This window comes from Lacerta agilis, chromosome 16 (assembly GCF_009819535.1).
Source record: "Lacerta agilis isolate rLacAgi1 chromosome 16, rLacAgi1.pri, whole genome shotgun sequence".
In the NCBI taxonomy this organism is placed as follows: domain Eukaryota; kingdom Metazoa; phylum Chordata; class Lepidosauria; order Squamata; family Lacertidae; genus Lacerta; species Lacerta agilis.
Window position 1 is genome coordinate 1,087,133 of NC_046327.1, and position 16,448 is coordinate 1,103,580.

At 46.8% G+C, this 16,448-nt stretch overlaps 1 protein-coding gene across 1 annotated transcript in view; it reads right to left on the reverse strand.

The window, feature by feature from the left end:
• The window catches only part of DMRT1 (doublesex and mab-3 related transcription factor 1), a 59,739-nt gene extending 43,831 nt beyond the window's left edge, over positions 1–15,908 (reverse strand). The window contains exons 1-2 of the mRNA XM_033173758.1: positions 15,586–15,908; positions 13,070–13,262 (exon numbers count right to left, since the gene is read on the reverse strand). Of these exons, the coding sequence (XP_033029649.1) occupies positions 13,070–13,262; positions 15,586–15,906 (514 nt within the window). The 5' untranslated portion in view covers positions 15,907–15,908. The remainder of the gene's footprint in view (positions 1–13,069; positions 13,263–15,585) is intronic.
• Between the last annotated feature and the right edge of the window lie 540 nt (positions 15,909–16,448).

Here is a 16,448-nt window from a genome sequence, read left to right on the forward strand (position 1 = left end):
GGTCAGGAGAATTTTAAAAAGCAAAATAAATAAATAAATAAAAATAAACCCACAGCAACGTGTGGCTGGGCCAGCTAGTAGACAATAGAGGGATAAATACAGAAATGCATAAATTGCAACACAACAAACAGGGATTAAAAGCTGTTGCTTCACAAAATACTTGGGTTAAATACATATGCTAGAGATGCCAGGCCCTGAGCTCTCAAGAGAAGCTGTTTTGGAGGGCCTGCCAGTGAACTCAGACAGGGCCTTTTCGGTGGTGGTGCCTTGCCAGAGGAACTCCCTCCCACCAGGCTGCCGATACATGAAGACTCATCTCTTCACCCGGGGAGTTGGGGACATTAATCGGCGTTGCCGATTCGAAATGGGGTCTGTTTCCAGCTGTTGGTTTTTAGCCCTGGTTTCAACATGTTATTGTGCTTTATATTTTTTATAGTTTTAATAATGATCCCGGGCAGCATAGAAATATACTGAATGGTTAACACATCTGAAAACAAACCAGTTCCTAGATGTCACAGGTGTGGAGAAAACCTTAAAGAGATGAAAGCTTCTGAGATCGGAGAGAAGCTTTAAGTTTCATTTGTTCATTTAATATATTTATATGTAGCTTTAAAATTCAGGGGTCCTGGGCGATGAAATTTGTACAGAAAGAGAAGGGAGATCTTAGATGTTTTGGGACTACAACTCCCATCATCCCTGACCACTGGTCCTGTTAGCTAGGGATGATGGGAGTTGTAGTGTCAAAACATCTGGAGGGCCAAGATTCCCTATGCCTGTCTTTGGTGTTGTTGATTTTATCAATAAAGTAAAAAATAATCAAGATTTCGGCTGTCGGGGGAAGAATATGTTAACACTGTGACTCAGTTCTCCCTGTTTTAACACCCTCAGGCAGAACATCTGCTACCTTCCCCACTGTATTCCTACACGTGAAATGCAGATCTCTCTTTCATTCCAGATCAATGCCTCATTATTGATCCTCCATGTTCTACAAAAGCCTTCGGCCATATGGCATATTAACTTACGGCAGTTAGCAATAATTCGTTTCAGGGAAGAGAGTATATTTCTAGAGGAAGTCTAGCTGTGGGGTCAGCTATAAAATAGGGAAACCAGTGGAGAAGCTTCCGGCAACTGGCATTCAGAACCATCCTGCAAATCAACCCCAAAACAGGAATTTGAGGGAATGAAGGAGAGGGGTTTGCAATTAGTGACAAAGATCCAAAACGAACTAAAAACACGTAGCTCAATGATGTGAGGATATAGTTAACTCACGGGCTCTCGTAAGCATCGTCTAGAGTCAAAATAGTTGTGGCCAGGGCAACAAAGGAGATGCTGGAATCCTTAGGTAAAGGGACCCCTTACCATTAGGTCCAGTCGTGTCCGGCTCTGGGGTTGTGGTGCTCATCTCGCTTTACTGGCCGAGGGAGCCGGCGTACAGCTTCCGGGTCATGTGGCCAGCATGACTAAGCCGCTTATGGTGAACCAGAGCAGCGCACAGAAACGCCATTTACCTTCCTGCCAGAGCGGTACCTATTTATCTACTTGCACTTTGATGTGCTTTCGAACTGCTAGGTTGGCAGGAGCAAGGACCGAACAATGGAAGCTCACCCCATTGTGGGGATTCGAACCGCCGACCTTCTGATTGGCAAGCCCTAGACTCTGTGGTTTAACCCACAGCGCCCCCCGCGTCCCACTGCTGGAATCCTTAGTAAACCCTAAATAGGTTATTGGGTTCTGAGGGCAATGGTGTTTTTTCTTGATGTCCCACATGGATCGCGGCTGTGTATGCTACGGAGCATGGAGTCCACGCGAGTTCGTGGAGCCTGTTTTTGTGAAATCCCTAAATCAGATTGATCAACCAAATGGTGCGGCTTCTCTGAATGACCTAGCTGTCCAGCCACCACTGCAAACACGGGGAGACTGGGAGGAGATAGGACAGCCATCTTCAGACACCTCAAGGTTCTGTCCCATGGAAGATGGAGCAAGCTCGTTTTCTCCTGCTCCGGGAGGGAGGACTCGAACCCATGGCTTCAAGTTACAAGGAAGGAGATTCCGAATAAACATCAGGAAGAGCTTTCTGAGGCTGATAACTGTTTGACAGTAGAACAGATTCCCTCAGGAGGTGGTGGACCCTCCTTCCTCGGAGGTTTTCAAGCTGAGGTTGGATGGCCGTCTATCATGGATGCTTCAGCTGAGATTCCTGCATTGAAGGGGGTTGGACTAGATGACCCCAGGGTCCCTTTCCAACTCTACGATTGTATGCTAAGCTGGACAAGGCACTGAGTGTCTGATCCTGCTGGTCTCCTGTTTTGGACAGTTAATGTTAAGGCACGGTTTGCACGGGGATTCACAGAATCCCAGATGGAAACCTTTGAATTCAGTATTGCCAACACTAAGACTGTTTGGTAAAGTTGCAAAAAAAGCAAAAAAGCAGCAATCTGACGGAGTACCAAGACAACTGATCTTGACTCAACCATTTCCCCGGCTTTGAAGCATCCTCCCTCCCTCCCTCCCTCCTTAACAGACCTGCCTGCACTTCAGGCTGCGGCAACCGGCTGCTGTTGAGGTCAGACAAGAGCCTTGAATTGAGGCTGGTGTGAAACAACTCCCTAAAGTCATAATCAGAAGCCGGTGGAACAATGTGTGTTTCTCCCACTGGACCTATCATGACAGAGCAGTTCTTGTTGCCGAGCCCCTCGCTGCCAGCATTTCCCGGAGGCAGAATCAAGGCTGCGTTTCCGAACGGCGTGGGGAGAAAGGGGGGGGGGGCGCAGAAGCCTGCCGTTCTGCTTGTGTCTCCTCCACCACCAATAAGCCCTGCCTTTAAATAAAACAAAATAAAACCAATTCTCCTTGCAACCTGCGCTGTTTCAGTGCTGAACTTGTAGCTTACCATAAAGTTAATGTACTACGCAATATTCATTCCAGACAAGGCTGGGTGTTTGTGTGTGTGTGTTTTTCCACCCCCAAAAAGAGCCATTATCTGTAATTACCCATTACCAGGCATAATTATTTCTCCTGGGCCGCTCTACAACCCCCAGGATTTGATGCTGTTACAGCTCACTGCATTGTGTTATCAAGGAAGCTTTTTTGACCTTTAAGAGCTCTACTCTCCGTCCATACAAAAGTGGACAGTAAATTGTTTAAGCGTGTGATTTATCCTGGGGGGCCCCACTCGGCTGTGCTGCATTGCTCAGGAGTCAGAAATGTTACTTGTACCCACTGCCAAATGTTCGGGGCGGGACAACACACCTTCCAGAACAGTTTGTGTTGAACGTCCGCATTTGTGCTACTGGTCCGGTGTGTGTTTTTGTCACATCTCAGGCTAAAGACCAGGGACTTTTCAAGTGTATAAATTGCACGCAGGACGACACGTGGGCAACGACACACGGGGCAAAGGATCCAAATCTCTCTCTCCCACTCACAAAACACCTTGCCGTAGTCCAGCTAGCAAGCCAGCTGCAAGGCGATCAAAATATATCTTCCCTCCCAAGCTTAATTCAGGCTGGGCTGCACCTTAACATTATCCACTCCAGACACGTCCCACGTTAAAAATCTGCAATTCTGCAAGCGTATGCAGAAGAAGATATTCCATGTTCAATCTTAGTAGCCTAATATGAATACATGAATACATGGTGTTGCCGTAAGACAAAAATTCCATTAGTGGACAAATAAAATAAAATAAATGTTCACTATCCCGTAGGCAGCAAAGTAAGAGGTTGCTGGTTTTATATAGTGTCTTGCTTTACGGTATATATGCATGGAATATATACCGGGATGCGAGTGGCGCTGGGGTCTAAACCACTGAGCCTCTTGGGCTTGCCGATCAAAAGGTCGGCGGTTCGGATCCCCGTGACGGAGTGAGCTCCCGTCGCTCTGTCCCTGCTCCTGCCAACATAGCAGTTTGAAAGCACACCAGCACAAGTAGATAAATAGGTACTGCTGTGGCAAGAACGGCATTTTCGTGCGCTGTGGTTTCCGTCATGGTGTTCCGTTGCGCCAGAAGCGGTTTAGTCCTGCTGGCCACATGACCCGGAAAGCTTTCCGAGGACAAACGCTGGCTCCCTTGGCCTGAAGCAGCGATAGGTGGCGCACGCCACCGTCAAATTCAACCGGACTTAACCGTCCAGGGGTCCTTTACCTTTCCTTACATGGACTAAAACGGCATGACACCCCCTTCCTGGGCCAGGTCCCTATTTAAAAAGGCACTTTCGCATTTGCTAGTTCTTGCTCCATCATGGTCTCTTTTCTCCACGGCCATCCTGGTCACCGTCAAACCAAACAAAGCAACCACTGACAACTTCCTTTGAAACTCTGGAGAAAATATGTGATATTCAGGCCATAGCAGTGCTGTTTCTGTGACTATTATCAGGCAAGGCCTATTGGCAAGAGAGAAGAGAGCCGTCTGTGGGCAGCACTGGCTTTATCTAGAAAGACGTCAATGGCTCCAGCTCAAGTGTTTCTCAAGGTTTATCCCTTTTGCCGGGAACAACGCTCAGTTGTGTTTTTAATAAGAGTGAAAAAATGAAGAGCCTTCTCCCCCCCCCCCCCCCGCCCATCAGCGATAAGTTGGCACCCCCGCCTACTGTAGTCACCTTCTCCAGGAATGAGCTGCTTCCCATTATATCATTGCTTGTACTAATTATATCAAGGTGTCAGAGTTCTCCCATTAGCGATCATGGTACAACGTTAATTACCGAGCAATTAGGCACCGCAGATTAGGGCCCCCCCTCTCTTTGGCACATCAGGGAATTTAAAAACAGTTTCCACATGGCTCTCGTAAACCCAACCTGGCGCCCTCGGGTAGCTTTGGATTTCAGTTTCCCTCCGCCCCAGCCAGCACTGATGGGAATGGTATCGCCAAACACCTGGAGGGGAGCAGGCTGCATGAATTAGCTCAAATATACAGGTGTGTGTGTCCCACTTACATTCCGGGTTACATTGCACGAAGTTGGCAGCGCCCTCTGAAAAACCTTTAAATGCCCCCTTTCTTCTTGCTCTCCAGCTCTCTCTCCAATTCAGAGCAAACGATCTGGAGTTGAAGCTCTGGGCCCAGCGGAAACTGTGTGGAAAAAGTGGCTGCTTCTGCGCTACCCTGCAAGTCAGCTGATATGCGGGTAAGAGGGGCAGCCTCAACAAAGCCCCTCTGCACCTCTGGCCTCTTCGCCTGCTCTCTTCCAGGGAGGGTCTCCTCGGGAGCCACAAGGACTCTCCAGCTCTCCCCTGTCATTTCCTGGTATGATTCGATTGATTTGATTTGATTTATACACACACACACACACACACACACACACACACACCATATTTTCCCGTCTACTAGACAAGGTTTTTTGACACAAAAATCATGTCAAAAACTGGGGTCGTCCAATACACGGATAGCGGCATGAGGGGGGGGGAGATGCTGCTGCGTGTGGGGAGCGATCTGGGGGCGCTGGCTGGCGGCGCACAGCTTCTCCAGATGCCGCTGCATGTGGGAAACACTCCCTGGATCGTTTCCCGTGCTCAGCGGCACGGGGGAAGGTGTCCTCATGCTTCCCCTACCTGCGCACAGGAAACGATCTAGGGAGTGTTTCCTGCCCACAGCTGCGTGGGGGCAGAGGCTCAACAACTTTGGTATATATGCGTGGAATATATACCGGGACGCTGGTGGTGCTGGGGTCTAAACCACTGAGCCTCTTGGGCTTGTTGATCAGAAGGTCGGCGGTTCGAATCCCTGCCACGGGGTGAGCTCCTGTTGCTCAGTCCCTGCTCCAACCAACCTAGCAGTTCGAAAGCACATCAAAGTGCAAGTAGATAAATAGGTACCACTCCAGCGGGAAGGTAAACGGCATTTCTGTGCGCTGCTCTGGTTTCACCAGAAGCGGCTTAGTCATGCTGGCCACATGACCCAGAAGCTGTACGCCGGCTTCCTCGGCCAATAAAGTGAGATGAGCGCCGCAACCCCAGAGTCGTCCGCGACTGGACCTAATGGCCAGGGGTCACTTTACCTGCCTGAAATAGGAAAGGGTACTTTTTGACCTAGTTCTGCCCTTGCTGCAGCAACAGGAAATCTTGATGTTTGGCCCATGCAATGCCAAAACTAAACATTATTCCTGGTTCCGTCATCTGCAGGCGAGAAGAACCAGTGGGGCCTTCTCCTTTCTAGCCAGTTTCCCACTCAAAATCAAGACCTGTCCCAAAAGTAAAATATACGGGGACCAGCATGTGTTACACGATCCGGTACATGGTGGGGAAGATAAATGATAGAGCTACTCGTAAACTGAACCCTAAGGGTGTTGTTGTCGTCCAGCAGACTATGAGTGCAAGACCATTTGGATATTGTGGAAATTAAGATTTGTAGGTAAGGCAGCAGAAAAGCCCAGCAATAATGTGTCTTACAATCCCCAAGCAAACAACAACACCAACAACAAAAAACCTTCAGGGGGAGAGACAAAACCAGCGTGGTTACAATCAGAATGGAACAAATTTCATTAAGGGAATATCAAAGGCAATATTGAGAGGGGAGTATGAGCTGTTCAAGTATCTGCAAGCGAAGGCCTTGGAGAAAATACGACTAGGATAAAATCATTATAGTTCACACTAAAAATAAACTAAGGGAGGCGGCAACTGATAGCAACTCACAAGAGGCCACTTCATTAGGAGCAACATGATGAAAGAAGCCCAGGTGGTTTCTAAAAAGCAGAAAATGGCAAGGCAGGGAGGGAACATCCCCGCTCAAAGCTGAAATAAAGCGGATGATGGGGGAAACCGGTGAGATTCGTAGCTCAGAACCGCCGCCGAGAAAAAGCAGAAACTGATGCAAACACACATAAAACACAAATGAGAGACCCACGTTACAAATGCAAAGACTACTTTGCATTTGTAAGTGACACTAAAAACAAAAGATGCAGTTTAAAATGTGATCAGCAATCAAACTTATGCTCTGTCCCAGAAATACATTTATCTCTCTGTTTTCTCTTAGGCCGTATATTGCTCAGAATTAATCACGACCAATTTAAAACAGAATCAGGTTTTTTGTTTTGTTTTCTGCAAAGTGGTCCCTGGTGATATGGGCAGGGTAGAAACAATAAATTATTAATATTATTATTATTATTATTATTATTATTATTATTATTATTATTATTATGCCGATCCTGGCACTCTGAGAATGGTGCCAATGAGTGAGGCAACATTCACCACTAATCAGCTCAATGTAATCAATTAAAAAATTCTCAGGCCCAATTAAAATATTGGCCACTATTAACGGCTCCTCGTGGTTGCCTCATCTGTTCTACAAGCAGTGTGCAGAGGGCCAAAACTAAACTTGCCAGCAACTGGTGAAAAAACTCTTCTTTGCCCTTGTGGCCTTTATCACTTCTCTGGCATGCCATGGGATCCTATGCATGTCTACTCAGAGGTCAGCCCCTCTATGTTCAGTGGGAAAATGTGCACAGACTGCAGCCCTAAGAGGCCAAGTAAGGGATTGCCTTTAGCTCTGCAAAGCACTCCAGGGCTTTCCAAACTTGGGTCTCCAGCTGCTTCTGGACTACAACTCCCATCATTCCTAGCTAGCAGGACCAGTGCTCAGGGATGATGGGAACTGTAGTCCAAAAAAAGTTAACTGGAGAAGCATGTTTGGAAAGCCCTGCACTTGCTTCTTACACCCAAGCGCAAAAACCTCCAGCTAGCTTTGGCATTGTCAGTGGCTGTGTGCGCACCATGCAATTACAGCGCGTTTTTCTCTTCAAGGAATCCGTAGAGGTAGCGTTCCTAGCACTCTTAACAAACCCTTGCAAACTACCTGTGTGGAGGTGGAGTGAATGTGCTTCAGACATGTGGCATGTGCAAAGTGGGCTACAGCCCTAAGGCCGTTCCAAGTCTTCCCCGTTGAAAAGTATTGCTTACAAATACAGAACGTTTGGAACAAATAGTATGAACGCCATCTCCAAATCCTCAAAAGATTCCATTAACGGGTTCTCCAAAAAAATTTACACATCACGCGAACTAATACCAGTGTACTGGAAGAAGCACAAGATCACCAGTGTTGAAGCCATGATTCTCCAACATCAACTTCGTTGGACTGGTCATGTTGTGCGGATGCCTGATGATCGTCTTCCGAAGCAACTACTCTATTCCAAACTAAAAAATGGAAAGCGTAATGCTGGTGGTCAACAAAAGAGGTTTAAAGGCTCTCTCAAGGCAAATCTTTAAAAAAATGTAGTATAAACACCCAACAATTGGGAAACACTGGCCTGCGAGTGCTCCAATTGGAGAACAGCCATTACCAAAGGTGTCATGGGCTTTGAAGACACTCGAACTCAGGACGCAAGGGAGAAACGTGCTAAGAGGAAGGCACGCTTGGCAAATCCACACCATAATCAACTCCCGCCCGGAAACCAATGTCCCCACTGTGTGGTTCCAGAATTGGCCTCCACAGTCACTTACGGACTCACTGTTAAAACCATGTTTATGGAAGACAACCTCACTTGGCTACGAGGAATTGCCAAAGAAGAACCATACAGGATGCAACCACAGCATCTCTTACAGGTGGTCATCTAGCCTTGAGTATCTCCATCATCTGAAGAAGTGTGCATGCACACGAAAGCTCATACCAAGAACAAACTCAGTTGGTCTCTAAGGTGCTACTAGATAAAATTTTCTATTTTGTTTCAACTATGGCAGACCAACACGGCTACCCACCTGTAACTCCACCATCTTCATAGGCAGTCTGTTCCACTGGATGAACAGCTCATACATACCATTAGGCTGGTTCCCCCCCTTATGTTTTAATGAAATTTGCTTTCCTGCTTGTTCTGCCCCCTGCAGCAACGGATAACATGCCTGCTCCATCTTCTCCGACAACCCTTAATGTACAGGTGAAACTCGGAAAATTAGAATATCATGGAAGAGTCCATTTATGTAAGCAATTGTTTTCATTAGCTACTGGAGTTTAATATATGAGATAGACTCATGACATGCAAAGCGAGATATGTCAAGCCTTTATTTTTTATAATTGTGATGATTATGGTGTACAGCTGATGAGAACCCCAAAGTTGAAATTGTTAATTTGGGGTTCTCATCAGCTGTACGCCATAATCATCACAATTATAACAAATAAAGGCTTGACACACCTCGCTTTGCATGTCATGAGTCTATCACATATATTAGTTTCACCTTTTAAGTTGAATTACTGAAAGAAATGAACCTTTCCACAATATTCTAATTTTTCGAGTTTCACCTGTATATAAGATTGCTATCATCTTCACCTTCTCTTCTCCAGAGCTCCTGCTTTCCTTCCAGACCCTCCAACCATCCGTTCGCCCTCATTTGGACACAGCCCAGTTTGGTCTATTGCACAGCAAAGTTGAATATGTCTCACCAGCTACCTTCAGCCGCGGGGGCAAGCAGAAATAGATAACCTCTGCAAGTCGAAAGAGTTGTCTTCAGCTCCACCCCAGGCAATTACGGTATCTTAAATCCCTCCAGCAATGATGCTTGAAGAACTCCCCTTCCCCCCATGCAGGCCATTCAACTGCCTAATTGCATTTCTAGTTAGAAAAGGAAGTGTCTTTTAATTAAATTATTTTCCTTGTACTTTTAGGTTTTTTTTTAGTTTCAAGCCACTGCTCTTTGTTATTGCCTCAAACACTGTAAATAATCCCTCCCCCTCTTCCCTATTATTACCTCTCAAATATTTATAGACTGTTATATCAACCCGCAGTCTCTTTTCCTACAAGCCGTACATCATTCTTGTCACCCGTCTCTTGATCTGCTCAGATTTATCTATGCCCACCTTTCATAATAAGATATTCCAAAAAAAAAAAACCCAAAAAAACTCAGGGCTGGATTCCAAAGAAGGATTTCAAGAAAACTGGAGAGAGACCGGGCGAGACTCTGTTTTTGTTATTTTTTTTCTACAAAGTATACCGTGGACGAACCGTACTGCGGCTTTAAGACTCGGGTCTAGCACACTCTATTTGTTCTCCTTAGCCAGGAACTCTGGAATGAGTGTTTTCAAGGAGCTGGGACAGGACGACACACACCACTTCCCAACACCCACAGGGGACCACATGTTCAGAGTCAATATGGCAAGAAAGGAAAGGGCTGAGCGACAAGTCTTCTCAATGACATCTTAATATTCACGTTCTAAGTTTGATTTCCAACCCACCAATTCCCCATGTGCATATCTGGGGCAACCAAGTTCCATGAGGACTAGAACCGTGTGCCCTTTAAATGTCCAATGTTAATATAGGACCTGTTTGCTCCGGAAGCTGTCTGTGGACATCGGAGCACCCATGGGACAGGGACTTGAGTGCGATTCTTACAATGCCCAGGTTTGTTCCAGTGATGGGGAAGGAAGAATTCTCCTCTGCTAGATTTTCCTATGGAAAAGTCTTCATTTCTGGAAATGTAAGATTATACAACTAACTGATAAAAATAGATCCAATTAATGCAATTATATATTCAAACGAATTTAAAAAACGTACTTGGAAATGTAGGCTTTGGGTGTGTTTGAACGTAGAAACCTTTCACATGTGATTTATCAATTCTCTTGTAGGCCATGAGAGAATCCAGAACTGGCCTCCAGAGTCACTTACAAACTCACTGTTAAAACCCATGTTCATGGAAGACAATCTCACTCGGCTAGGAGGGATTGCCAAAGAAGATTAACTCCCCGCCACCGACACACCTCGTCTCAATCAAGTATCTCAGTTCAACTACTTCTGCCCTTTAAAAAGGACCCACATGCTCACTTCTTCCAGGTGAGAAATTAATGCCACACGTCTAATATGACCCTGAGGTCCAGCAGGTTCCCCACTGCAAAAACGCTTGGTTCAAAATTTCCTCTGGCGTAATTTGGAAAGTGGGTTAGAGGCTTCCATGGGCATCCCAATCCCCATCATTCAAGACGGATATTAATCCATACCTGTTTAAACAGATTCACCCTCAATTCCCGCAGGTGGGGGCCCTTATTTTGGCGCTTGACACGTCAAGGCTGCACTTCTCAGCACAACTGCTTGGCAGCAGGTTTTCGGAGAACAGGGATGCACAATTCCACAGTGTCCCCCCCCGAACTAAAGTTCAGGCCCTGCTGCAGCTTTTCCCTATTATTTCCCCCAACTCAGACGAACTCCTTTTAAAATAACCAGCGTTACCATGACGACGATGAGGTATGCGCTTGCTGGTAAGGCGCTGCGACTCCCCGGCATTTTTTTTTTGAAGAACAGCATGTCACCAGAGGCTTGAAAAATTGTCTCTGGCCTCTCAATGCGCTGTAATATTTCTGACCTGCCAATAAAATGGATACAGCGAGAAAAAGACTTTTTTCCCCGGTACCTTGTATGATTTGTGTGGCTCCTTCACATCCTATCCCTCTCCCTGTAAACCATGTTCGGTGTGATGAAGTTTGCAAGAAAAACTGCTAGACCTCTCAGGGCGGCAAGGAAGGAAGGTGTGTGTGTGTGTGTTGGGGGGGGGGGGAAATCCCGACAAGGTGAAATTGAACCCGCTGCTACTCTGGAAATGTCAGAAAGGAATTCTGACCCCCGCCCTGGACACCAACAGACCTACTGAACAAGAACTGCGGCTGTTCATCTTCGTTAGGCGGCAGTGAATAATTAGATGCTGGCTGTGGCCTTCCCATCAAATCCCACAATATTCTCAGGTTGCCTAAGCGCATTTTTCTGGAAACGAGGCTCCCTTGAACCCAGCGGAGCCCACTTCCGAGGAAAAATGCATATATTTGAGCTGCACACCTGTAAAACGTCTTCTAGAAACGAAGACTTTTCCAGAGGAAAATCTAGCAGAGGAGAATTCTTCCTTCCCCATCACTGGAACAAACCTGGGCGTTGTAAGAATCGCACTCAAGTCCCTGTCCCATGGGTGCTCCGATGTCCACAGACAGCTTCCGGAGCAAACAGGTCCTATATTAACATTGGACATTAAAAGGGCACACGGCTCTAGTCCTCATGGAACTTGGTTGCCCCAGATATGCACATGGGGAATTAATTGGTGGGTTGGAAATCAAACTTACAACGTGAATATTAAGATGTCATTGAGAAGACTTGTCACTCAGCCCTGTGTGCCCCCCCCCCACACTTCATATTTGCTGTGGGAAGTCAGCTATGTCCTGGTGGTCTGGATTGTGGAGACCACACCATTATTTACCCCCCCCCCCCAAAAAAAATAAACAACAACGTGGTTGCTGTCTAATAACAACAGGGAGTATTTTTCTCCTGCAGGAGAAATATATGAGTCGGGCACACCACACTCTCTCACAAACTGAACACACACACAAACACAATGCAAATGGCTTCGCTGGTTATGGGGTGCAGCACAGAATAAGCAGAGCACATGCAGAAAGACCCCAGATCCCTGGCATCTCTTATTAAAAAATGGTCAGGTACCAGGAAAAGATCTCTCTCTGCTGGGAACACGGAGAGCTGCTGCCAGCCAGAGCCTGTAATACTGGGGTAGATGCAGTGCTAGATTTACGTATAAGCTAAACAAGCTCTAGCTTAGGGCCCCACTCTCTTGGGGAGCCCCAAAAAAATTAAAGGAAAAAAAACTGGATGTACATTTCCAAAATAGAAGATAAACAAATAAAACCTACATCCAGCAACAGTGTTTTGTGTTGTGTAGGCTCCCTATGGTGTAAGTAATGAGCCCCGCCTGCTCTCCTGCTCCCTAAAATATCCCTGGTTTGCTCCTTTCTATATATAGGGTGCCTATAATCTGCATGGACTGGTTGCATGGCAACATGGGCAAATGGCTTGAGATACCTATGAGGTCCATAAATTACCATCTGGAATATATTGGACACAAAAAACAGTGGCAATTTGTTGTTGACAAAGGGCAGCTGGACATATCAAGGGCCCCATTACCTTCAGGAGCTGAGGGCCTCATCAAACCTAAATCCGGCCATGGGTAGATGGACAAATGATCTCACCTGGGGTGAGGCAGCACATGCCTATGCTCTTGAATGAAAAACTAGACGGATAAAAATGGCGATGGGTTCCTATTTGGCTTGGGAGAGCCTCTAAATACTGCCACCTTGCGGGGCGAGGGCCGGGTCCTTTGGCGTAACGCTTACCTGTGGACGAGGTTGGCACCGCGGAAGCTGATGTGGTGGGCAGAGGTGGGCTGGCACTCTCCAGCAAGAGGCAGGAGGGCCCCCCGCTGGCGTTGCTCTCTTTCTTCACGTACATTTCCGTGGCGCTGGGCAACGGGATGGGGTGGCTGATGCCCAGCTCCTCTTCCTGAGCTTGCTGCCTTCGCAGGGCGACCTGGGGAAGAGAAGGGGCAAAACGGTGTTTCCTCTCCAGATTGAAAGAACGACGATGGCAGCAACTTCGATGGAGCAGAACCGGAAGGGCGTTTTAAACAGTTTTCAAGCGCCGGCACAAAAGGAGGCTGAAGGGAGGGGGGGAACAACTGCAACACACATAAACACCCCTTTCCTCATTTATATTTGCCCGCATGCGTGCAGAAAGTTGCATATAAACTGGAAGCTCACATAGGGAAGGTTTTTTAAAAAAATGTTTTATTATGTTTTTATATATGTTGGAAGCTGCCCAGATGGGCTGGGGAAACCCGGTCACACGAGCAAATAAAATCACTACCATCAGCTTAGGTAAATTCAGGACTCCTGACCGAAGATAACAAGGAAAAGATTTCCTTTGCTTCAGTGAATTCTGGATTGCACCTGGAATTATGGCAAATTCAGGCCCTGGGGTGGGCGGGCAGAGAGACTCAAATTCACTCTAATAAAAGGTAAGAAGTACTATTGAAATCCAGAGTTCTCTGGTTCTGCTCAGATATCTGCGTGGTTCTTTTAGAAGGGCCTGCTGCAGGGGGGGGGAAATTATCAGCAGAGGTTACTTGAATAAAGGACGTAATCCAGTGGGGGCATGCTTTAGGGCTGAGGTTAAAAAGTTATATTACCAAAGAACGTGAATTGATTATTTTTAATCTCTCTCAAGATTGTTTTACATATAATTTTGTTGTTGTTTTTTCTCTTTGTAAACCGATATACGAGTTTTTTTGGTGTGTGTGTGGTTTTTTTTTTTACAATCAAGCGATGTTTCCTCTGGAATGCTTGAAAGAAATGGCATGGATGAGTTTGGAGCAGAGCAGAATTAAATGTTGGGAAGAGTGTCTTTTGGAAAGGCAGAATACGTTACCCAAGGCAAGGAAATATGGGACAGTCTCTGTTTTTCTCCTGAACTAGTGATCAAAGAGAAATCATAGTAATATAATCCATACTAAGGTCCTAGCGCAAACCAGTTTAGAAATAAAGTATAGCCGAATGTATTATTACCGAAAAAGACGGCTACCCCTACATCCCTATTCTGAGATCTGGTTTAATATTGTGTGTGTGTGTGTATGTATAATCACTAGTATTTTTTTTAATGTATTAATAACTATTAAGAGAGAGGTGATGCCTATTATTTAGGTTAATGGGAAACCCACAGAAATTCAAATGTCTTAGTTTAACTGTGATTTGAATGTCGGCTACCTTGTTATCTAAGCATTGAAACTTTCAAAACGCTCTAAAACTGGGAACTTTGAAAATATTTGTAGCAGATCTTTTCCAACCAATTTTGCATCAGCTCTAGTTATTACATAGCATTTTAAAGGGAGGGAGAACAGCTTTATAATGGGAAGAGAAAGAACAAGTCAACAATGTATTGATTTGAGTGGTATTATTTACACACAGATTTGCAACTCAACACCTTTTTTTCCTTTCCTTTTCGTTCCTGAAGTATTCTAAATGAGTTAATGGCACAAGACCAGAGAAAGAAATTAAAATATTTTTGCTCAAATATAATCATTAAAGCCAACCTACTTGCAAGAATCCTAAATCTTAAAACGTCTGCTGAATAGAAACAGCTAAAAATTGAGAGTTTTCCTGTCTTTCAATTGTCTTCCATCATGGAAGATGAAGTTTCCCTCTTGAGTCTCAGCATATCCCTACAAATGACTACTAAGACTAAAGTCCCACGGGCTTCAGCAGGAGCTTCTCCCAGGTAAATGGATATGGAACTGCAGGACATGAACTACCATTTGCACAAGAGAACCCTTTGAACATCTTCTATGTGCACTTTTTAGTGTAGCCATGTGCCTTTTTGGAAGGCTAATGACAAATCCTCCCAAGATCCAATGTGATTTTTTAGCTTAGAGATTTCCCTTAACAACATTCGACCCTTTCCTCTCTTCTACTTTTACATCACATGCATTGAATTTTAATATCTCCCCCCCCCAATCATTAGATATAGCAAAATAAGATGGAGCCGTTACTCCTAAGTTCTTCGTGGATAACGGCCTGCAAAATGCAAGCTCAAAATCCTGATATACAAGGGCGGGAAGAAAGACTTGGAGACCACAGAGAGAAATCGCATGGTGGATATTATTTTAACAAACAAATCAGCAAACTCCCAAACACATTTGTTGAGTGTTTTCAGCAAGGAAGGAGGCGAAATGTTGCGCATTGCAAGGCAGAGCTGCGCGCAAGCGGCCCGCCGGGCGCCGGTCCTTCTGGGGCGCGAAGGGGGTCTTCCCCGCACCTCGCCCCCACCCACCCCGCACCCGGATGTTTTTCCGTCTCACCTGGGCGGCCATCACCCGCTGCCTCTCGGCGATCAGGCTGCACTTCTTGCACTGACAGTCTCTCCACATGCAGAAGCGCTTGTGCCCTTTCAGGGGCGAAGAGTAGCCGTGGTTCCTGCACCGCGCGCACTTGGGCAGCCGGGGGGACTTCTTCCCCGACGGGGCGGCCGCGCCAGCCGGACTCTGAGCCGCCCCCCCGGCATTGCTGGCGGCTCCTGCGGCCGTCAGGCCAGAGGATTTCCCGAAGGTGCCCACCTTGCCCCCCTGGCCGGGATGCTCCGACGAGGCCGACGGCTTGTTGAAGGAGGATTCGTTGGGCATCTCCTCTCTTTCTCTCTGGGGACGAGGGATTTGAGCGTGTGGGGGGTCAATTGCTGCTCTTTTTCTGCAGCGGCGGGGGTTATGTCTCAAGGACCTGTATGCCCAGTTTTAAACAGAGGCGTCGAGGCCCTCGGGGCGCCCCAGATGCCCAGGCTGCTCTCCTGCGCGCAACCTTCCCTGCAGAGCCGAGCGCGGCAGCTTTGCGCAAGGAGCAAAAGTTCCCCCAAGAACGCCCGTTGCAAGGAGGGAAGTGGAGACCCGGTGGCGCCAGCTCCGCCCCCCACCTGATCCCGGGGCTGCCATGTGCAAGGCCCAGCCCGCTCCTGCCAGACGGTCAGAGTGCACGCACTCGGCCATGGGCAGACCGGGACTCTAGCATGGGAGGGTAGGGGGGGTTCCACCTTTTAGCACCCCACGCCTGCAAAATTTGCAGGGGGGAGGAGGGAGGGGGACAACAACAGCCTCCCGTTGCTTCCAGGAGCTTGCACTTATACTCCGAGGGAGCTGCGCATGCAAGATTGCAACTGGTGCGTGCAAGCCTC